General features: G+C 35.9%; 2 protein-coding genes across 3 annotated transcripts; one reads left to right on the top strand and one right to left on the bottom strand.

The window, feature by feature from the left end:
• Positions 1 to 1,125: 1,125 nt before the first annotated feature.
• On the bottom strand, positions 1,126 to 3,220 carry LOC125669132 (neurofilament heavy polypeptide-like). The gene is made up of 3 exons (XM_056161448.1): positions 3,119 to 3,220; positions 1,779 to 2,195; positions 1,126 to 1,149 (listed from the first exon to the last, which is right to left on the bottom strand). The coding sequence occupies exons 1-3, from the start codon at positions 3,218 to 3,220 to the stop codon at positions 1,126 to 1,128; spliced, it is 543 nt and encodes a 180-aa protein (XP_056017423.1).
• Positions 2,765 to 23,252, top strand: LOC125669494 (pyrokinin-1 receptor-like). Of its 2 annotated transcripts, none has more exons than XM_048904029.2 (3): positions 2,765 to 2,887; positions 18,827 to 19,809; positions 22,486 to 23,252. In XM_048904029.2, exons 2-3 carry the CDS (start codon positions 18,876 to 18,878, stop codon positions 23,070 to 23,072), a joined length of 1,521 nt encoding a protein of 506 aa, XP_048759986.1. In that variant the 5' UTR covers positions 2,765 to 2,887; positions 18,827 to 18,875; the 3' UTR covers positions 23,073 to 23,252. The 2 variants fall into 2 exon arrangements, with proteins under 2 accessions (XP_048759986.1, XP_048759987.1); XM_048904030.2 differs by lacking the exon at positions 2,765 to 2,887 and adding an exon at positions 13,306 to 13,398.
• The last annotated feature ends 724 nt before the right edge of the window (positions 23,253 to 23,976 follow it).

Here is a 23,976-nt window from a genome sequence, read left to right as displayed (position 1 = left end):
AGTTTTCTGAAAATTGATAACTGATCATGATTTGTGTCCTTTTTGTAAAGCTTATATTGTTCAAATATGCTTTATATGAGTACCCAAGAAGCTTTTGTCGGACTTTTCCTAGTTGTTTTCACACAAAGTCGTAGTCAGTTTTCTTAAAACTCAGCAATCATCAAACAAAATGATTAAAATCAATAGCAATGATAATGAAGAGAATTAGAGGAGGAACATGCATGGCTGATTAAATGATAAGATATTGTTAAAAAGTATTAATTGTGAGCATAAAATTGACATCTTGTCGACATTTTCAGGCGACTTTCAACAAATACCATCTTTCAAATGTCGTGTATGTTCATTTTATTGGTTTAATTGATGGCGTGTAATAGCCAGGACGATGATCATTTTATTGGTTTAATTGATGGCGATAAGCTACGGGTCAGCTGATCTCGGTTGAGATTCGGCTTGGCTGATTATTGGGACTGACGCCTTCACCGAATCTCGGAGCAGTCCTTCCATCATTCATGTCTGGACATTTACTTTCAGCTTCGGCCGGTTCTAGCAAGTAATGTGCACTTAGGTGACACTGCTGTTCGCTTCAAATAGGTGATTTTAAACTAACTTTCTATCACTATTAATTTTGTATTGCTTACCGTCTAGGTATGAAAATCCCAAAATGAAAATAGGCACTACATTTTCTGTTCAAATGAAGACTTCCATGGCACAATATTTTTTCTCCTGGAATTGAAGAGTTCCTATAGTCTGCTTTATCTAGTTACTGTATCATTGTATCTCCACATACCTACTTGCATATCGCTAATTTAAAAAAACAAACTATAGGAACTCTTCAATTTTGGGAAATAAAATATTGCGCCATGGAAGTCTTCATTTGAACGCAAAAATTAGTGATAGTTTATTTTTATGGAATTTACTTACTTAGACGGTAAGTAGTGATACAGATTTGGTTAAATAATCGACTAACTGAATTGAAGCGAACAGCAGTGTCACCTAAGTGCACATTACTTGCTAGAACCGGCCGAAGCTGAAAGTAAATTTCCAGACATGAATTATGAAGGACTGCTCCGAGATTCGGTGAAGGCGTCAGTCCAAATGTTCAGCCGAGCCGAATCTCAACCGAGATTACGGGTCGTCATGTTCATTTATCTACAACCCAGACAAAATCTGTGACATTTCCTTTTCTTAATATCGACATGTTGATGTTTAGAGAATAAGAGGAGGCACTACACATTTCCGTAAATAACACTGTGCGTTGTTTCACCGTCACGCTATATTCACTGAATCTTTTTACTTATATTTCTTTTGAAATTGACATTGCTTTCACCATACATTGAGTACACGTTCGTTGCAAACTAGTTCGATCCGGTTTTCCAGTACCACCTGTCTGCATAATCATTACCTGATATGGAGCGTCATCAAGGTCAAAGGGTATTTTGGCTGTTCAGTTTCAAGTAACAAATGAGTCTACCATATGTTATTCTAGAACTTAATTCTAGTTTATATTTTAAAAAATACATAAAAATATAAATATAAACAATAAAATGTCTTTCTTTGTTGTTTTTAAGATAACATGAAGACCATAAGTTATAGTATTCGATAGATGAATAAATCTACGTAAACACGCGAACTTTGTTGAAGAATGAAGCTTTAATGTATATCTGACCACAAGTGGAGTGGGACAATATGGCAGGAGTTTTTTTTTTTAAAATCAAAATCTTGAGTCTGTGTAAAACCACGGAGATATAACATGAATCATGCGCAGAAAAAAATTGCACCGTAGATCGAGTGTTTTCATGACGGGTGGACCTGTTTCTCTCAGGGTGGATCTGTTTCTCTCTGGGTGGACCTGTTTCTCTCAGGGTGGACCTGTTTCTCTCTGGGTGGATCTGTTTCTCTCTGGGTGGACCTGTTTCTCTCTGGGTGGGTCTGTTTCTCTCTGGGTGGACCTGTTTCTCTCTGGGTGGATCTGTTTCTCTCTGGGTGGACCTGTTTCTCTCTGGGTGGGTCTGTTTCTCTCTGGGTGGACCTGTTTCTCTCTGGGTGGACCTGTTTCTCTCTGGGTGGACCTGTTTCTCTGTGGGTGATCTGTTTCTCTCTGGGTGGATCTGTTTCTCTCTGGGCGGATGTTTCTTTCTGGGTGGGTCTGTTTCTCTCTGGGTGGATCTTTTTCTCTCTGGTTTATCCCAGTCTCCCTAACCGAAGAAACTACAGTCTGCAATTAACTTTCTACGTGTACTAAATATATTTTAGGTCGAATTATAGAAATCAAATCGTGCGACTTTTAAACAATGTACAATATATTACATGCAGATTCTCTCTCAGGCATTATTTTTTATTGCTTGTATCGTTCAATTTATGACCTGCTAGACCGTTATACTTTTGCACGATTTGACATATTAATATTGCCGTATCTGGCTTGTTGAAACCGGCGGCTTCTGAAGTTATTGTGCTAAGACCTTTCTGGTGAGATGGAAAAGAGTTTCCGCCTCAGAGTAAATTTCTGTGACAGCAGCATATCTAAGCAGCATCGCCGTGATTTAGCTCGTTAATCAAATCGTCAGAAGCATTTTAATAATCATCCTACACAATGCGCACGATGGCGCGTCACGCTCCGACTGCATTGAGCTCGCACCTGTTGAGATGAATGATGCGCTTTTGAATTATTGTAAAAATATAAAAGTTTGGTTTTTCTTTGGAAAACTATGTCGAATGATTTTGATGGAAATTTAATGATTGGTATCATTATTTAATTTACTGATAAATGACATCTAGAATTTGGACGAAAGTTTACGACTCCTTGTCACGACAAAAAAGTCTTACAATACGGATATTAATGTGCGGCGATACTGACCACTGGAAAATTGTCCACTCCGACGCAAATGAGGTAAGTATATTCTCTGTTTCAAAGATGAAATCTGTTTAGTGCAGTGTTTTAAGTTTAAACTTTTAATACCTGTATAAGTAACAGTCTTTCTAAAGCTCTCGTCTAAGATGACATAATTTCTTCTGATAAGAAAATAGACCACATAAATGTTTGGGTTTTTTTTCTCTTCATTTTCTCTTAAATCGTTAATTTTTCTGAGATTTCAAAATGTCAGTCTGTGTCGGTCTGTACCTGGTTGTACAAGGCTGGGAGGGAATTGGGGATTTGAGCGCTCGATTGGGGTTGACAACGAAACAAGGACCTGTGACAGGAGATGACCGGACGAATCGCCATATCTGTCAGTCAATCTAATCCTTTCACTTCCTGCTAAAACTGAACGGCGGATCAAGCTACTTTTGTCTGGCGAAGCAGTGATTGATATAAATTTTTAGATTAATGAAAATGTTAAGATGAAATCCGTACTAGGTTGGTTTTTTGTTTGTTTGGTTGGTTGGTTGGTTTTGTAAGAGAAGAAAAGTAGTAAGAGATGAATTGGAAAACAATTTTAACAATGAATCAGGGCAAAATTAGAATTAATGACCCATTTCCATTAAAATGTTTCCCTTCCATTGGCTGTTCATTACTGATCTAGAGTAACACTGGGTGCCAACGAATTATTGCAATTCACCGATTTTTTAAAAATAAAATGGGCGTGAGAAATAAATATAACTGCATCTTCAATTGTCTTTCTGTAAATTCCTTGTCTGGCTCGGTATCTGAATAACACAGACCGAGAGAGCTATTTTCCCCGTGCACGCGGTGAAGTCCATTATCCGGTCAATGTGAAACCTTGATATTTTGGCGCTGGCCTTTCATGAATAAAATGGAGGGTATTTGATTTCTACATCAACTCGCGCCCTTTTAACCGTTTTATCAGACTACATCAATTTCATAGCTTAATTGAAACATATTTAACAAAATTAATACATTTTAAAACGTTTTGTGAAATGCCTTACCAACGTTAATTAAATAATCACGAGAAATTCAGAGAGATTGTTTTAGTGACAGGACAGGGAATTCAAACTTTTGATAGGCCAACGTGATTTTATTAGCAATATTACATCTAGTCATTTTTTATCGTGTAAAGTTTATATCCTTCCATTGACAAGCTATAAAACGCCAAGAGAATCATGTCGCTTCCTTGATATATATATATATATATATATATATATATATAAATAAAGAAACTGAATCAGAAGGTCGAAGACTATGTCCAAAAATAAAAATCAAGTCATAATTTAGCAATCCTCTGAAACCACGAAACAGACATGCAAGTTATCAAAATCTCGAGCCCCGGGTAATTATTCGTGTTGTTTTCCCCGAGTAAAAAAAAGTGGTTCCCGTGTGCGCAATATTCTGGAAACTTTGCAAACATAATTTTTTCAGGATAAATGCCGCGTTCTGTGACGAGAGCTACGTCGGTATGGACGATTAATCATGTAGAAAAACTAGGTGAAATATGCATGTACAAAATGTGCGATATGTCAGATCAAATACATTTCAAATTTCCTCTTTTTGTTGGCCCCCATTACATCCTGACGATACGTATAAAACGATATGTTGTCCGTTTTGGCGAAGGTCGAATCCAGCTATTTTACAGCTGTGTAAAACAAAGAATGAGGAAACTCGCCCCACGAAATATTAATTTCAAAAAACGTTTCATAAAATGCCCTTCGGTGAAACCAATATCTTTTGTATATCAGCTAGACAGAAGAGGGTTTACATGCTAATTGAACTCGGTGTCTACCTATACAAATTAAAACGTGCACATTCAATACTGACACACAGGTCTGACCCCAACTATTTCAACTCTTTTCGATATTACGCCGTAACATATCGCTACTGGACATAGTTCCTGTCATTTGCACTGGCGGGTTTTTTTTTTCTTCCATCCGTTATACATTTTCATTATACTTTTATGATTTTGCTAAATCAATTTTATGTCACGCGAGTGACTTGTTCACCGTCGTTCGTTTTATTTGAACATAATTTCTTCTCTGAAAGTACATGACCATTTTTCATCGATTTTGGTATGGAACACATTTGACTTAATTAAGACAAACTAAAATTATGAATGTTATGGTCACTGACTCACTGCACCCCAGGGGTCTGTATAAGTAAAATAAATAAATGCATCACTATATGTTAGATCCACTCGCCTACTCCTATGGGAGTGGATCTAACATCTTATTTTAATCATGTTGTGAAGCTGAAGATATGATATGAGAAAAACCTAGGGTCAGCCTAGAACATCTTCGCTAGCCAAGGATTTACGATCCGCTCTTCTTCCGTATAGTAGAGAAGCGGAGCGGATTGTAAACTCTTGGCTAGCGGAGATGATACTAGGAGAGAGCTATATGTATGGTTTATATTCATTATTGTGAAACACCAACATTTCTTTAAAAATATTGACTTCTGGACTTCAAACAATGAAATTGAGTACAATTTACTCTGGATGTATATTGAAATTGAGGATACCGACCCGACAATTGTTCATTATATCCAAAGGTTAATATAACCGATGTTGAAATATATATAAATTATGTTACTGGGGGGTTGGGGTTATTTTTACTTCAATATAACAGATAGTTCAATCAATATAAGTGACTTCAATATAACAGATAGTTCAATATAAGTGACTTCAATATAACAGATAGTTCAATATAAGTGACTTCAATATAACAGATAGTTCAATATAAGTGACTTCAATATAACAGATAGTTCAATATAACTGACTTCAATATAGCAGATAGTTCAATATAAGTGACTTCAATATAACAGATAGTTCAATATAAATGACTTCAACATAACAGATAGTTCAATATAGATGACTTCAATATAACAGATAGTTCAATATAAATGACTTCAACATAAGTGGAGTAGACTGTACATAATGAACATAAGAAGACGTTTTTATTTCATGCGCAAGGGGTTGTGATGATAGGGTGAGACTTTATGGCTGACAAGAATGAAAATGTGTTACTTCTTAAAAACTCTTCTGTTTGACTCCAGGATATCCAACAACAACAAAAAAAACCCAACAAAAAACCAAACAAACTGAGTATATATCAATGATGAAAGGAGATGCTTCTTTCAAAATTGTGAAATTCCCCAGTCCCGTGTCCAGTCCGCTGGACAGGGCTAAATAGATAAATGAGTGAGGATAAATTTTATCTTGTAAAATCATCAAGGCTTCAGGGAATGGCGACCGTGCAGTGAAAATTCAGAACATTATTTTTTTTAAAAACATGTTCTTTTACTCTTCGATATTGAAAAAAAAAAAAAACAAATCTGGAAAGGTAAGGATAATTGGTTTTCAATGGAAAAAAAATTAACACCTTGTATGAAAGCCGTCCATATCAGACTGTTAGGTCCATAGGTCTCTTGCTTTAATATAATATCTTTATTTGTTTAAAATAGCGGAAGAAACATATCTGTAATGTTTACAAAATAATTTAATTGAGATATATGCCCCCTCCCCCCACGTTATCAAAAATAACGTATGGACTATCTATCTATCTATATATACATGGAAGTATCACCCCAGAACATTTTAATGGGACAAATTTATAAATAGCAACAGGTAATTTCCATTAAATTGAATGACTGGGAAATGCAGACTACTTCGTTAAGAGAGGTCCAGATATTCCACCATAAGTCTATGACAGTTCGATAGAAAAAATGAAATCTTCACACTTGAGATATACAAAATACCAGACTTCTTAAACCTATTTGACTTGCCAGATGTCTCTACCAGACTCTCCTTCACCAGTTTTAATTTTGTACGGAAATATTGATCGAACCTTCGTCTAAAGACCGTGTTGGGCAAAAGAATTAATGAAAATATTACATTATATAATAAAAGTGATATAATTCCCAAGGTTTAGCATCGTCTGCACACGTTGAGATCTTTTTTTTTAACCAACAAATCGCATTTGACGTTAGGATTCCATGACATTTCTGACAGTGTGTTTATGACACGAGTATTGTCTAGACATACTATTAACATGTATATTGTGCCTATATGATATGATAATTTGGGAATTAGCGACAATAGTTGACCAGTTTGACTTTCATTAAATTTCCCAACGTTTCCAGTCCAATTTTTTTCGAAGGCATAAAAGTTGTTGTGTTCTTACAAAAAAAAATAAAAAATTACTGTGTCATGGACAGGTACTGATTTTCCCTACCCCTTAAACAAATAGTTAAAACTGTACTTCGTTTATCACGATGATAAGGGAAATTATGGGAAAATCTTATCTTACATATACGTTGTTGTTGTTTATTAGTCAAAAGCAAATACAGCTTATAGACATAGTATACAATGTAATAAATCTAAAATCATATAAAGGTCAAGAAAGAATAGAAATTGTGCTTATACTTTGGTATTTCTAATTTCAAAGGAATTCTTAATAAATTTACCCAAGTTACATAATTCCTTTACATTCTATTACAAGCATGTACTGAGACTCACGGCCGAACTGTGACCACGTGGTCTCTGGTATGTCCATCAATTGAGACATTATCTACAACTATATCACCTCAAATTGTACAGGAAATAGAATTGCGTGGAATTGATTAATTACCTCATCATATACCTACACTTTGAAACCAGTGAATGAAGTCTGCTGGGGGATATTGTAACATCATGCAGTGAAGGCCGTTTTTGTCTGAAGATAATGTCAGTACAATCTCGACTCCTACATATGTTTGTGGGGTGGATTCAAGTTACAAAGGTTAACCCTCTTCAAAGCCTAAACGTCTGCAAATCAGACCTGTTTGAGCGTCTAGTCTCCCATAGATTATACCATTTTTTATGAATGGTACTGCAGTTACCGAGGAAATCTACCTTAATTGTTAGAAAAATTAACCAATCAAATCCTGGGTCGGGACTATGAATGTCAACCTTATTAAGTCATGGTTACATTCAATTGTTAGTCTATTAGCAGAAATGGGGGGGGGGGGGGGGGGATCTACAATCCTTTCAATTTTTTTTATTCATTGTACATGCTGTTCTGTAGTGATGTAATAAAATAAATCTAATTAGTTAATCTAAGGAAAATCGTTTTATATGACGCATGGTTGATCTTTTGTTGATGTTAATTGATAAGAATCATGTAAATATATTTTTACAACAGTTCACGATATACATTTCATATATTGATAAATTGAGAACATCATGCAAACACGATGTATAACGGTAGTTCATTGATAAACTCATCAGTTAGTTTTTGTTGTTTTACGTCCAGTATGAGAATATTTTACTGATATTGTGACATCATTGGCTTTAAATGTGAAGAGAGACTAGAAGAAAATGTGGTCGTCACAGACCATCGGGTAGCAGGTTAAGTGAACCATGAAGTCCTGTGGACCACGGACTTTAAGGAGGGTTCCAGTGTCTCCTAGAATCTCGTTTTAAACGAGTTTTATCTTAGTACATCTCTATATGATGGGCAGGCACTGGTAGCTTACGTATATCGTTTAATATTATTATTATTATTATATAATGTATTGCTTTCATATATACGGTAATTTATAAATAATGAACTGAATACTGTATATATTATATACTATTTCATAGCTGTCATATATATATATAATGTATCAATCTATTTAGTGCATTATTTTACACCTTTCCTATATCATTTTCATATAATGTATCAATTCATTTAGTACATGATTTTCATAGTACAATATTTCGTAGCTTTCATATTCTTCTGCCCATAAGAAATCGTAATGGCCATCACTTCGTTTTGATGATACAAAACACAAACAATATTACATTTCACAATAACGATTCTGAATAATTGACATTTGTTAGAATATCTACAGTCAGCAAAATACGAACGATTTCATTCATAAAGAACAATTGGAAATTGGGGGAAAATGCAAATCCAGGGTACTAAGACCTAGTTTTTAACTGACTTTTCCTCTGGCATTAACCGACTTGCGGTAGCAGCGTCTGTGCTGAATGCAGGCATAAGGATGGCATAAGATTAGAAATCTAATTCATTCAAACCGCCAGAAAATAGTTCGTTTCAGTTGTTTATTGAGGTAATGTTTTGATCTACTTTTTACGCTAAATAAATCAGAAAGTTCTATTTAGAGTATATGAATAGTTTGTATGTAAAGTAATCGTGTGAATCAGGAACTGATGCGTACTCAATATGTAAATTGATATGTGATATATTTTGTATGTAAACCTAGAATCACGATTATCACCGGACATTCCAGTGGAAACATACCAAACGTAAAAAAGAAAGATTATTAATTGTTATATAATTATATTGATGAAAATGTCTGAAGAGCCGCTTATGGTTGATAAAGACCTAAGAAGATAGATAGATAGATATAGAGGCACTGAAAAGGCCACGACACTGTTGGTTAAATAACCTCAAATTTTCGACACAACCCGCGTCTTGATCAAGAGACATATATTGCATAAACAAATACATACTACGAAAAAACGACAAATATTAAAAATCTACATCGTTAACAAAATTAATTGATACACTAACAGACTAAATTAACAAACCCGAGATACGCAACCGGCCATGAGTGTGGATGTGTAATGTTGCGTTGAAGATCTGAGGTTTGAATAATCTAAAGTGTTGTCGTTTCAGTGCTTCTGTAAAATTCTTATTGGCTTTGTATCTTTTTAGATCCGACACTTTAGAAAAGTAGAGTGCTGTCCAATTTTCGTATTACATATATATCCTAACAGTAAAAATTGAAATTAAGAATAAGAAACAACACGAAAGTACGTTAGCACTATAATGAATATCTTCAAGATTGTCTGAGAATAGCGTTAGCTTGCCTTTTATTTTCAATTTTGAGGCATATATTAGAAATAAATTTGACATATATATATATAGACGGATAATATTAACAGTATTTTCATTTGACGTGCTCCACGCACGTTATTCTATTTTATTCATGTTTGACATGCCAAAGTTGTACTTTTCTCAGTCGTGGCCTCCATTTCTTATCGGAGATTGGTCCCAATGGGCCCTACTGATGATTAGGGCGACCGCTCTGATTTATTACGTAATTAAATTCTTCATTTGACAACTGTCACTTCTACTAAAGTGCATATGTTTGTTTACATATTATTTTATCTATACAAATTGTTCATTGTGCTAAATCATGCACTGTAATTTTTCTAAATTCCTAAAGCAACGTGATACAAACACTCTCACTTTGCTATCCTGCTTATTCATGCGATTTTATTCAGGGGTGGTTCCGAAAGGGGGAGGGCAAAGGAACCTTACTTCCTCCTACGGGGATGTTTCAAGTTGCATATGCAGGGACTAGCTCGTGAACACATTCTAGCGCCAGAATGAGATTGAAATAGGACTAAATTAACTTGGTCGCTATAGTCTAGGTTCCATATCGATATTTCAAAAATCTGGATTCGGTGTTGCTGTAATCAAGCATGGCATAAAACAACTACGTATACCGCCACTTATGGTCAGTATATTAAGACATAATTTCATAGTTTTCTTTCTAACAACTTTGTGTGAATTATTTTATCTGGAGATTAACACAGGATTAAGTTTACACGGTATTTGGTTTATAATTGAATACACAACTAAGAATTTATAGTGTATTTTTATCTAATCTACATTCCTCCTTGTTGTAAATTGTAGAAAGCTGCATTATGATTCGAAAGTTCATCGGCCGTTTCCTGATTTTAAATGACGTAAAATGCATTAGATTTATTCCGGATGTCGGAGAGGTATTTAGAACATTAAAACTAAAGCGCTACACAGGATGCCATAATTAGATTTCTACCCATGGATTTTATTTTACAGGTGACATGGTTTCTTTGATTTATAAAACCATTAACAGATAAATTGCTAATTGATCTAAGTTTCCGATTTCCCGCTTTCACGATATCCGCTAATTTTACGACATTGCGGTCATTGCCACAACTGTGCACTCTAAGGTTTTTGGTCTGTATTCTAATAAAATCATGTGACAAATGAAATGAGTTTTGCATTTAGAGGTAAACCAAAATTCCATTTACAAAACTTATGATTTGACAAGAAATGAATTTAATGTTAAATGCAAATGATAACACTTAACAATTTTCCTTTCCGGTTTTTCCCTCCCACTTTGGGTTTAGGTGATAAACACTAATAAAATAGAAAATTAAGCTCGTTTGGTGGTTGAATTAGGCAGTGCAATGTATATGACCAACAATTTAAAACTAAATTTGTATCGATTTATATGTTTGAATTGTCTGACAATGTCTGTAAGCAAGTGATTTTAGAAAGGAAAAAAAAAAACCAGATCTCGGTGAAACATTTGGGCCAAGAAAAAAATTGATAAGATCTTAAGACGGATCCAGATCCGAATACATTAAATTGAGGATTTTATATATTCATTAAAACCTTATTACTGTTCGTTATTTTCGCCTTACTAAACTGAAGAAGTCTGACCAGCCGGATAAAATGAACAAATTTTATATCATTTCAATAGTTGGTTATTAATTTAATTAATAAAATGCCCCCTTGAATCCCTAGACACACACGTAATATGGAATGATTGGGTAATGATGAATTTCGGTAATGACATTTGACATAGGGAAGAAGAAAAAACTAATGTAGAACGCTGGTCTCCAGTTCGATCGGTTTAAGTGCGTGATCTCATAATACAAGTGGGCAAATTCAAAGTCAGACATCTATTTTTCAATTTTCTTCTCTCTCTTTTTTTTAATTCAATAGATACATTGTTCTTCCCTTCCATGAAATGGCAAAGAAATGCAAATTAATCATAACATGATTGGAAAACTCACGCTTATTCTTTTGATATTTTGCCATTGATGTCTCTACAATGTCTGAAAAATCTATTGATTCTGTTGAAACTGCTCATCTATACATTTTTGTTTGCACAAAATATACTTTTTGTAGAATTGCATTGTGGTAAGCCATGCAGAATCACTTTTACAAATTGCTATAATCACCTTCATTTCTGTTATTTTACAGTAGTCCTAAGCACAGACGTAAAATCCGTATAAAAACACATCTTGTATTTAAAGTATTCACAATTTAAAACATATATAGTAATTTAAATTCACATGTTTCCTAACCGGTATTGTTTTTAATCAAATCATTTCCAATTGTCCTTTTTTCTCTTTTTTTCCTAATATCCCATTTCTTTGATTTAATTTGATGTAGGGGGGGGGGGGGGGGGGATCGTGAATGTAGAAAATATTGCTTTCAATCATTTACCATCCTATATTCGTTACCAGTTTTTATTCAGATTTCCACTGTAGTCAATAAAAGATGAATCTCAAGGTTGTGCTACTCCAAGGACAATACGTGACCTAGATTTGACTACAATCGGTGTAAATTTTAATCTGCATATACTGTTGGAAATTCACTTTGAAACTACTTATAAAACATGATTTTATTTCAGCCTCGATTCTCAGACACGCGATAAAGCTTTCTGGGCGAGCCATAAGTAGAAATTTTCCCGTCTAATCTTCATATGTTCAGTAGAAGATTGTGATCAAACTTGCAAGAATGATACAGTAGCCTTGGTAGATATATCTGACTCAATCTTTGGGTATCTTAGAATTCTATATTTACAATGATACAAAACAAATAACAAAAGTTAAAGCAGTTTACAAATAGAAAAACCATGGTTGTTACAAAGATCAAAGGAAAACCTCGATCATTATACTACGATATGGACGATGTCACATCTAGTCTATTCTAAAGAAGTCCAGTAATCGGTGCTTACTGGGATGTGATGTCTGAATATCTATACATATTTCGCTGCACGTAGAGAACCGATCTACCCCACCCATGGGCGTTGCCGTAGCAGTGAGATCCCCAGCGGTCAAGTAGTGACAGGAACGTGACGTGGGTTAGAAACAGTCAACACTAGGCCTATACACTTACACAGAGCCAGGATTGATTGATTGTTTAACGTCCCTCTCGAGAATTTTTCACTTGTATGGAGACGTCACCATTGCTGGTGAAGGGCTGCAAATCTTAAGCCCATGCTAGGCGCTTACGGCCTTTGAGCAGGGGAGGGATCTTTATCGTGCCAGTTTTTGCAGTCTCATCCGAAGGATCACCCCATTTAGTCGCCTCTTACGACAAGTAAGGGGTACTAATGACCTATTTTAACCCAAATCCCCTTGGGACTAGAAAGTTGATATATGTAGCAAATTATAAAATGCTAGTTTTGGTTATACCTTTTATAGAGAAAGGATATTTGCTTTCAGTGTCAATGGAAGGAAATTCCGAAATTTTCACGGGACAAACTTTAAACATTTGTATTTAATTTTTGAAGAAGAAAAAATCAAGAAAGAAATTTGCTAACGAATTTTAATAGTACTATTTCGCATTGTTTTTTAAGGTTACAGATGAAAGGCCAAGATGATTGAAAAGCCATATACCGAAACTTTGATGGCCTTGGATCTGAGTAGTTTTCAAAGTTACAGACAAAAAGTCAAGGTCAATGGAAGAATATTTCAAAAGATTTTGGAGCATGATTAGTTTAATTTGACCCTAATTCTGACAATGATTTAAAGCTACAGAAACTTTTAGATACATGTTTTTATAGAATAAAAAAAAAATGTTATTCTTGTAGGCATAGAAAGCCTTGGATTCGAGTAGTTTTCAAGGTTACATACCGTTACGGTGACCGTGACGGTCAATGGAGGAACAATTCAAAAAAAGATCTTAGAGCACGAATAGTTTAATTTAACCCTAATTCTGACAGTAACTTAAAGCTACTTAAAATATACAAAACTAATTAGCTACTCTTAAAAACGAAGTATGAATCTATACGATATGAAAGGTGAAGATAACGAAACGTGATCAATTTCGGGTGTTGCTAAAACGCGAAACGGAACAAAATCTAAGAATTAGAATGATTAATGTAGCTAAGATAACATCAAAATTGGAAGAAAATACTTTATTATGATTAAAATTAAAATTTTGGGAATTTATTTACAAGCCGTAAAACAATTTCATCTAAAAATTCTGTATCATCAGTTGATTAAGGTAGTACATGGATGGAAAAAATCGATATCAGCAATGTTTGGCTTTTCCTTTTCGATTTAAATACCTAGCTAAGTAGCTCAGTAGGTTAGAATACCGACTGCTGACCTGTAGGTCGGAGGTTCGAGTACAACAGGGGTTTTAATTTTTTTTCAGATTACCTTCCACTAAAACTGTATTTTTTGACAAAATAAAGTAAATTTGAAAATTTTCAACTTCAAAACATTGTTGTACATAACCTCCACTTTTCATCTACGTCAAATTTCTCTGGTGTAGCACACCTCCTTAAGCGAAGTTAAACGTTCAAGTATAAGAATTTACAAAGCGTTTTACAAGAATTTTAAATGTTGGCATTGACAGATGTGTTAGCGAGCAGCGACACCTATGGGAAGAGAATGGAAAGAACACATGTACTTACCCCCCCCCCCCCACTTCCGGTGGCAAAACGTCATTAACACACATTTGCCTTACGGTTGTATACATAAAAAGGCCCAAAAAATTTCTCTCTATAAAATATGTCTGGAATTACCTTAATCAGCGTTTTAAGAAAGTAAAATAAATGCCAGGTATACTATGTCAACAAAATCAGAATGATAGTCCTAAATGGATAGCATTATGACATCATGAATAAGACATTTCCCGCCTTTTTCTCAAAATAAGCCTGAAATCTGTCAAATGTCATACAAATTATTGCTCAGGAAAAGATGTGCGCATTTGTCGAGCAAAATGAAAATGATATATATTGTGTATTATTTTGAGATGAAAAACATGCTTCAATATGAATTTGCTCGACGCATGCGCTGTATGTTTTCTAAAAGGAAAACCACCTGAATTTGTGGATATTTTCATTGAAAATGGTATTTTTGCAATTTTATGCCAACTTCAAGCTCTCGTCATATGACACAAATCATTTTGCTGATCAAACTGAGTGAATTTTGGGTTTGCTAAACTATTCCTTAATTGAATGCCAGAATTTGAGCTCCAAGTGAAATCATCAATATTTTGGGCCAGATGACTGTAGAAACTGTACCTACTTCTTTACACAGATTACTGTGTGTGCGTATACTTACCACAGAGAGTGTGGTATGTACATAACAACAATTCATGATCTTATTAAATAAAGTCAGCAAGTTAAACATCTTGTGTTTGATATGACCTTTTAATTCCATTCAAGCATTAATTGTCTGTTAGCCTTTTAGCTATTTCATAACTGTTAATTCCTCATACTATAGATCGTAAACTTAACCTTACTTTTCATTGGTTGTTTCAATCTTTCTTTCCCGCCGTATCTCTTCCGAGTTCAACATTAGTCCGCAGGATATCGGTAAATGTACAAACTTTCACATAAATTCATCCCATATGAGACTAACATTTTATACACACCGGACTCGTTCGCTTTAAAATTTGATGTGATACATAAATATACTTAACGTAGTTCCACACTCCTGTGACGTCATAGGATTTTGCAAAGTCAATGATTTAATGATAGGAACATAAATTTTGTTGGAATCTTTTTCAATAGTTATTGTAAAAAATCTTGTTAGCCATAAAATATTTCAAAATTCTTAGTTATATTTGAATAGTCAATATGTTTCAAAATATTGAATCCAAGGACAATAACTCTGTTTTCATTCAATTATTTATCAAGTCCATAATGCGATAGATTTCCTTTATTTTTGACAAACATTTTACCAAGGTGATAAGGAATCATTATCTGTGTCTTTTCATGAAATTACATAAAATTTTAATCCCGAGTGATTTTAAATAGCTCAGCTGTATTGTGCCAGACTTCAGTTTTTGATGGGGGTATACATAATCTGGAAGCTATAGATTTGAAATTATTAAGGAAAGGTGTGGATTTTTCCCCATGAATAACTATAACAGATGTAACTCTACTAATATAAACAGAAAAAATGATATGTAAACCATGCTATAAGGAAAATGCGTCCACATTTGTTTGTTTTTTAACATTTTGGGGAATAACGCTAATTCAATAATTTTGCACATATTATTCTAAAACTTGATGAACATATTGAAAATGATACGTGTTTTAGTTATTGACATGTTTCCCGATAAATAAATGCAATTCAAAAAATATTTTGTTGTTTTTATATTAAAATAACACCAAATAACTGTTTCCAATGAATTTCATAAAAATCTACATCGGGGTATATGACTTTAGTGGTGTATGTAATGAAAATTAATATGGAAACCCTTAACTGTTTTGCCTTTTTTTCATTACTCTGAATGTTAATTTATTGATTCCAAACAAAAAAATGCTACCTAAACCCCCAAAATCCAGGACTAAGGACCCACCTTAAATGCATTATACCAGGTGTAGAACTAAATTACGAAAGCAAGAAAACTGTATTTGGGGGAAATTGGTGAAAAATTATTTTATCTTTTACAATGTTTGATATAAAATTTGAAATTTTTTTTTCCAGTATGATTATTTTTTGTTTTTTCTTATCAATATTTTTCATGGTAAGTTAATGATTTTAAAATACATATACCGATTGTTAAGCCGTTCTTGGCACACTGATTTTGACTGCGAATAACTCCGTTTACCTGATCAGGATATAGGGCTCACGGCGGGCGTGACCTGTCAACAGGGAATGCTTACTCCTTCCAGGCACCTGATCCCACCTCTGGTGTGTCCAGGGGTCCGTGTTTGCCCAACTATCTAATTTGTATTGCTTATAGGAGTTATGAGATTGATCACTGTTCGTTATCTTCACCTTACATATGCATTAGTATGAAGTATATGAAACGAGGGATTCTGTGGATAAGTTTCCGCTCTCTCTGTAATTTCTGCTTCCCTTGTTCATGATCAACCTTTTATTTTGCAAAATACTGACCTCATAACATTATTGCATTCAATATTTTCCGTTCCATCTTTCGTTCCACGTTTTAGCAACACCTATCAATTTCAAAGGCAATCTCCAATAAGCAATACAAAATTTAGAGTTGGGCAAACACGGACCCCTGGATATACCAGAGGTGAGATCGGGTGTCTAGGAGGAGTAAGCATCCCCTGTCGACTGGTCACACCCGCCGACCGTGAGCCCTATATATCTTGATCAAGTAAACAATTCGTAGTCAAAATCAGTGTGCCAAAAAACGGCATACTGTTCCCAAATTGAAATGACCAAAATAGCAGTATTTTTTAATACCTACTTTGCTTCAGAAAATAGAAGTCACATGCTTTGAACTGGAGAACTTAATTGACATATATTTAAATTGGAAATCTTTGATCGATGGTTGGTTGTATATTGTTTAACGTCTCACTCGAGAATTTTTCACTCATACGGAGACATCACCATTGCCGTAAAACGGCTGCAAAATTTAGGTCTATGTTCGGTGCTCATGGCCTTAGAGAAGGAGGGTTAGTTAAATATTATTCAACGTCCCGCTAAAGAATTTTTCATTCTTATGGAGACATCACCATTACCGATGAAGGGCTGCAAAATTTAGGCCTAATAAAAAAATTATGCTCGGCGCTTATGGCATTTGAGCAGGAAGGAATCTTTATCGTGCCGCACCTGCTGTGACACGGGGTCTCGATTTTCGCAGTATGATCCGAAGGACCGCCCCATTTAGTCGTCTCTTACAACAAGCATGGGGTACTCAGGACCTATTCTAACCCGGATCCCCACGAGAACATAGGAGTGATACATTTTAGAATGGGACATAAAATAACAGACAAAAACAAAGCAACAAACTTTGTGGCATTCTAGAAGTGAAATAATTTTGGGGATAGTACAATTTCCATATTAATTTTTGATCATTTCAACGTGGAAATGACATAGCTCTGGAAAAGATCTATTGTTACCCAATCTTTGACATTCTTAGGAATATAACTTTAAATATAGATATGTTGCCAATATTAACTGTAAAAAAGATGTAATTAACGGAAGTGGAAATTTCAAAATTCGATATGAATTGCAATTTCTTTTATTCCCAATCTTTCAGGAATGAAACTTTGCATAAATATCTGATTTTTTTCTTGAATAAACTTAAGCGGTCAAGATTATTCGTAATTTCTTTGGAAGCAGTTTTTGTGTTGTTTATTTTGTATTGAATATCACATCATAGTGGTCATAAAATGTCAAGGTCACTAATAGCACTCGCAGGATTATTGTCTTACAATATGCTATGTTTTGAAGAAATGCCACACTTCGCCGAGCCCTCATTAAGGATTGAACGCTTTCATTGCACTTGGAAAGTTTTATGAAATGAAATTGTTAATTCAAACAATTTGTAAACGTATTTATAAATCATCTTGAAGCATCACAATTTCAAAACATTTCCTTATGAATCCCTCCCATGGGGATCCGGGGTAGAATAGATCCTCAGTACTCCTTGGTTGTCGTAAGAAGTGACTAAATGGGGCGGTCCTTCGGATGAGATCGCAAAAACCGAGGTCCCGTGTCACAGTAGATGTGGCATGATAAAGATCCCTCCCTGCTCAAAGAGCATAGGCCTAAATTTTGCAGCCCTTCACCGGCAATCCATATGAATCCTACCTTGTATGTATATATCAACATTGACCCAGGGTGTTTTCACGAACACTGACGCGTCGTGCCAAACATGACCATTTTAGTTAGAAGTGTTTTACGGGAGGGGGCAAGCCCCAGTAACCCTTCCTCTAAATCCGCCACTGACAACTACAAAAGAAATCCAGTGAATCACATTCATCAGTAGCTTTGTGGTCGCCCGCATTGTTGTGTTAATCGATGTAATGCGACATATACTCTTTTATAGGATTATACCTAAAAGATAAAATATGTACCTGTACATCTTTAAGTATTGAATACAAATATAAGTACATTTATTCTTTTAAGTTTGTGAAAACTGATATTTTTCTCTTAATTCACAGAGCACCTGCCAGCCGATGATGCCCGGGGATTCCGGTTCCTAAAGTCACCATGGATTTCCTGATCGGCCTCTGTCAGGAGCTGTACAACGCCACCTGCTCCGACGCCCAGATCAGACACCTCATCCGGGCACTTCATGCCTTCAAATATAACACTAGTGGCGAAGGGCCCCCCTTCGACATTTGGCGGTTTCTTGAACTGTACATGTATCCAAGGCGGGATAGTCTTGCAGTGGTTATACCGATCACCATCATCTACAGCATTCTCTTCGTCACGGGCGTCCTTGGCAACATCTGCACGTGTTTTGTTATTGCTAGAAACAAGTTCATGCACACAGCGACGAACTACTACCTGTTTAACCTGGCTGTGGCCGATCTTCTGTTGTTGGTGATCGGTCTTCCGCCAGACCTGTATACCGTGTGGTCACTCTACCCATGGGTATTTGGAGAGACGCTGTGTGTTATACGTGCCTTTGTCTGTGAAATCTCCACCAACACATCCATCTTGACTATCACAGCTTTCACTGTTGAGCGATACATCGCTATATGTTTCCCGATGAAGGCTCAGAAGATGTCAAGTCTCCCGCGCGCGGCCCGCGTGATCGTTTGTGTTTGGGTAGTAGCCGTGTGCACCGCCATTCCTATCGCGGACCAGTACGGTGTGGTGAAAATCAAGGACCCTAAAAATCGGACGATAGAGGAGTCCGCCATGTGCGCCTTCAAGCACGAGCCGATCACGGGATGGTTCCTTGCATCCACCTGTTTCTTCTTTATCCTCCCAATGATTTTCATCAGCGTTCTCTACAGCCTAATTGCTGTCGCCATACATCGATCTACCATCGATGCTCCCAAAATACACAGATCCTCCTCCGACACTTCAAAGGCCTCTAAAGAACAGGGTACCTGTTTACGACACGGTAGAGGGCGCTCTGATGGCAGCATACAGCTGCAGACAAGGGCCAGGCGTTCTGTCCTCAAAATGCTGGGTAATGTTATGAACATGTTCTATTACATCATAAAAGGATACTGCACGTGAATTAAGTGTATCTGTTAACTCACGTTTGGAAAGGGGGAGCGCCCGGGCAGTCCCACCTTAATCTACACCCTATATATTGATCTACTCGACATTTAATTGGTTTTCACAAATTGTCAGTTTATCAGTTAACAATAGCTTTTACAATTCGCCTCAGGTTACCACACAAGAAAGAATTTGATATCAAATAATAAAAATAAAACGAAGGGTAGAGAAATAATAAAATTTGTCATCAACTGATAGCAATAAAATGAGGATTTGATGAATAATTTGATATATCAGTTGAAATAAATAATAAAAAAAAGATCGATGATTTGTTATCGGATGACGATTAGATCGATGATATGTTATCGGATGTTGATTGAATATTGTTTAACGTCCCTCTCGAGAATATTTCACTCATATGGAGACCTCCTCATTGCCGGTGAAGGGCTGCAAAATTTCGGCCTATGCTCGGCACTTATGACCTTTGAGCAGGGAGGGATCTTTATTGTGCCACGGGATCTCGGTTTTTGCGGTTTCGTCCGAAGGACAGCCCCATTTAGTCTCCTCTTACGACAAGCAAGGGGTACTAGGGACCTATTCTAACCCGGATCCCCACGGGATTTATCGGGTGACTATTAGATCGAGGATTCTTTATCGGATGACGATTACACTGTTTATTTGTTATAGGATAACTATTAGATCGATGATTTGTAATCATATAAGGATTAGATTAGTGAATGGTTTTAAAGTGACGATTAGATCGATGATTTCTTATCGGATGATCGATGAATTGTTATCGGATGACGATTAGATCGATGATTCGTTAGTTACGCAGTCTAATAAGGAGAAATTTTTCCATCGTTAATAAGAATTCATTACTTACACATTATCTTTAAACCTGCATTAAATCCATGAATAGGACTGCTGTATTTAGTACCGTCTTCAGAACTCGTTTTAACCATTGATAAACATTCGCGAACTTCTCAAGCAGTGTGTGCAGCAGTGTGGTAATACTGTGCAACAGTTGCAACATGAAATGATATTAACCTCCGGGGACGAAATATTTTATTCCCGAATGGGTTTTTATGTATTATATTGCCCTCAATCCCAACCAATTATTGCTTTATGTCATACACAGTACTAGTATTTTATATAATCCATCTATGGCGTTGAAGGTCAACAGTCAAACATCACAGATTAAGCCATCATATTCAGTAGATATCAAATTCAAAACCAAGAAAACTATATTTATATTTATTTAAAAACAACAACCTACGTCAGTGTTTAATGACAGAACTGACGGTATCTGTCCTTTAGTAAGTGATTTATGTATCTGAAAATGCATTTTGTAGCCTTCAAGCCACTCCATACCGAAGGATTAACATTTTAAGCATGTATTCCAGTGTTTAAATTTGTTAATTAATCAGATAAGTAAACAGAAACGTAGATAAAATCTAATTTATACATCAAAGGGACGTTATAAACATAATTCTAATCCTTTTGACGTATCCACCTATCACGATCACGTTTAGCTAATCCCCTTGATTTACGACATCTTATTCATACAGATAACTGCTTCTGCATGTCGTTATGTTTCTGTAATTTAGTCATGTTATGTGACAACAAAAATCCAGGAACCGTCCGTATATCATGTTATTCATAGCAGCTACCCGGCAGTGACGCCATATTTAACTTTTAACGACTCCTATATTTTATGTTCAGTTCCCATTTATTCAGAAGGAGCAGTGACCTTAAAAATTAGATCGGATTATTTATGTAACTGACAACGAAAAACAATATATTTCCAATCACAAAGTTAAAAACACAATTGCAGGATTATCACGATTTCCGAATTCGTCCAAAAAAAAAAACAAACCACTTGCTGCACCGACTCAGCTGAGATTTAGCTTGCGGCGTACAGATCGGAAAATCAGAGACCTGCATTTCCGAACAAAACCCGTTTCATACATTCATCGGAAGTCCTGCATTGTTTATGATCTATATGACTTTTTTTTGCAGATAAGGTAAACCTTGTAATAGAAAATAAAATCAATGCGGATTTTACATTTAGAAATCACAATTAACTGAATAACCTAATTGTACCAATAGTTTGCTTTTTAAAAAAAATCATTTTTATTCCTTTTTTAAACGTCTCTCTCTCTCTCTCATGAAAATAGATGTATATGGATTTAATGTCCCGGGCCAGGTTCTAAATTGTCGTACCGAAATGATCGTAAAGATTACAAGCTTTATCCCATCTCTCTTTTCGATTTCATGTACATGTATATTCATCAATCAAGCAACTTATCCACTTTTCTATTCACCAAAATATTAATTCATTTCTCTTACCATTTTGGAATATGTCCTTAAGTACCCCTTGCTTGTCGTAAGAGGCGACTAAATGGATGAGACCGCAAAAACCGAGGCCCCGTGTCATAGCAGGTGTGGCACGATAAAGATCCCTCCCTGTTCAAAGGCCGTAATCGCCAGGCATAGGCCTGGATTTTGCAGCCCTTCACCAGCAATGGTGACGTCTCCATATGAGTGAAAAATTCGCGAGAGGGATGTTAAACAATATCTAATCAATCAATCTTACCATTCTGCAGCAGACTTATTTTTAATGCAGTTTCATCTTGTTTTACAGTGGCGGTGGTAGTAGCATTCTTTGTCTGTTGGGCGCCATTCCACGCGGAGCGGATGATGACGGTCTCCATCAGCGTGTGGACAGAACCATTACTCCGGATCTACCGAATTCTTTTTTATGTATCAGGAGTTTTCTATTTCATTAACTGTACCGTTAACCCTATCCTGTATAGTGTGATGTCCTTCAAATTCAGACAAGGCCTACGAGAGACGATCTTAAAATCAAAGTGTTGCCGTCGACCCATAAAATTTAGAAGGAAGCTTCCATTCTCGAAGCTGTTACAGGCAAACAGTCACACAGAAACGGCCTACACATCTATGCCGCCTCGATTTGCAAATGCAGCGGGACGGAAGTCACAAGAGCACGAGCTTATTCCCCAGAACGAGGCTCAGATATCCGGAAGTCACAGTCCTGCACCATCGATAAGTGGAAGTAGTTTGAAATCAACGGACGGTATGAGTCAAGAGGAAGACCTACAACAGGTACTTCTGCAGATCAACGTCATCGAGAGACAGCGTATTAATGACGTCAGTCAGAACTCAGGGAAAGTTTGTAATGAAGAGGGTCTCAGGGAAATTCGATTCTGAATCGTACTTTTTTCATTATAAGGAACCTGTGTGTTTTACATGGACTTTATCGATCTCCTTTATCAGGACTAGACGCATTAACTATTTTTTGTCAAATGCATGGCTTTCTTCATTGTTTTTCATAACAAAAGTGGCATTCAATTTGTTGATCTTCTTCCTACAGACCTCTTTGTATTTGTAATCAGGTTGGAATAAATCTGTCGTTTTTGTTGTTTGTGACTAAATCATCATTTCTCGTTTGTTATGATGGAAATTAATTTGAATTTGTTTTAAGGACACTTGTTATAAACACCGCCGCGGTGGTCGAGAGGTTAGAGCGTTCGCCCCGCAAGCAGGAAGGCCAAGGTTCGAATCCCGGCCGCGACAGACCGAAGTCGTTAAAACAGGTAGTAACAGTTCCATCACCAAATGCTCGGCATCAGGTGTGAATGTCACGGTTTCTCGGAAATGACCTTAAAAACGGATGACCCGTGCCACAGTAGGTGCATGCTAAAGAACCCTCACTGCTCAAAGGCCGTAAGCGCCGAGCATAGGCCAAAATTTGAAGCACCGGTCTTGGTAACGTCTCCATATGAGTGAAAAATTCTCGAGCGAGACGTTAAGGAAGATACAATTAATCAATATTGATAAAAACAAATAATGGTTGATATATTTGGGGGGAGGGGGGTTTGGTTGTAATAAGTACAAATATAGGATTCCTAAAATTAAATGACTTGTAAAAATATCTACAGAAATAAGATTTCGTGTTGAATTTCTTTCAAACTTTAACTTAACTTAGATGAAATTGATTGTTTTTTAAAAAAGACAAAATTTTCAAATATCAGTACTGAAGACGCTGAGGGTATCACGCGCTTACTGGTAAACACTATCAATGTCGTGCAAAGTATGCTTTTGGGTATTTAGT

Source organism: Ostrea edulis, chromosome 4 (assembly GCF_947568905.1).
Source record: "Ostrea edulis chromosome 4, xbOstEdul1.1, whole genome shotgun sequence".
NCBI classification, from domain to species: Eukaryota; Metazoa; Mollusca; class Bivalvia; order Ostreida; family Ostreidae; genus Ostrea; species Ostrea edulis.
This window is presented reverse-complemented; position numbering and strand designations above follow the sequence as displayed.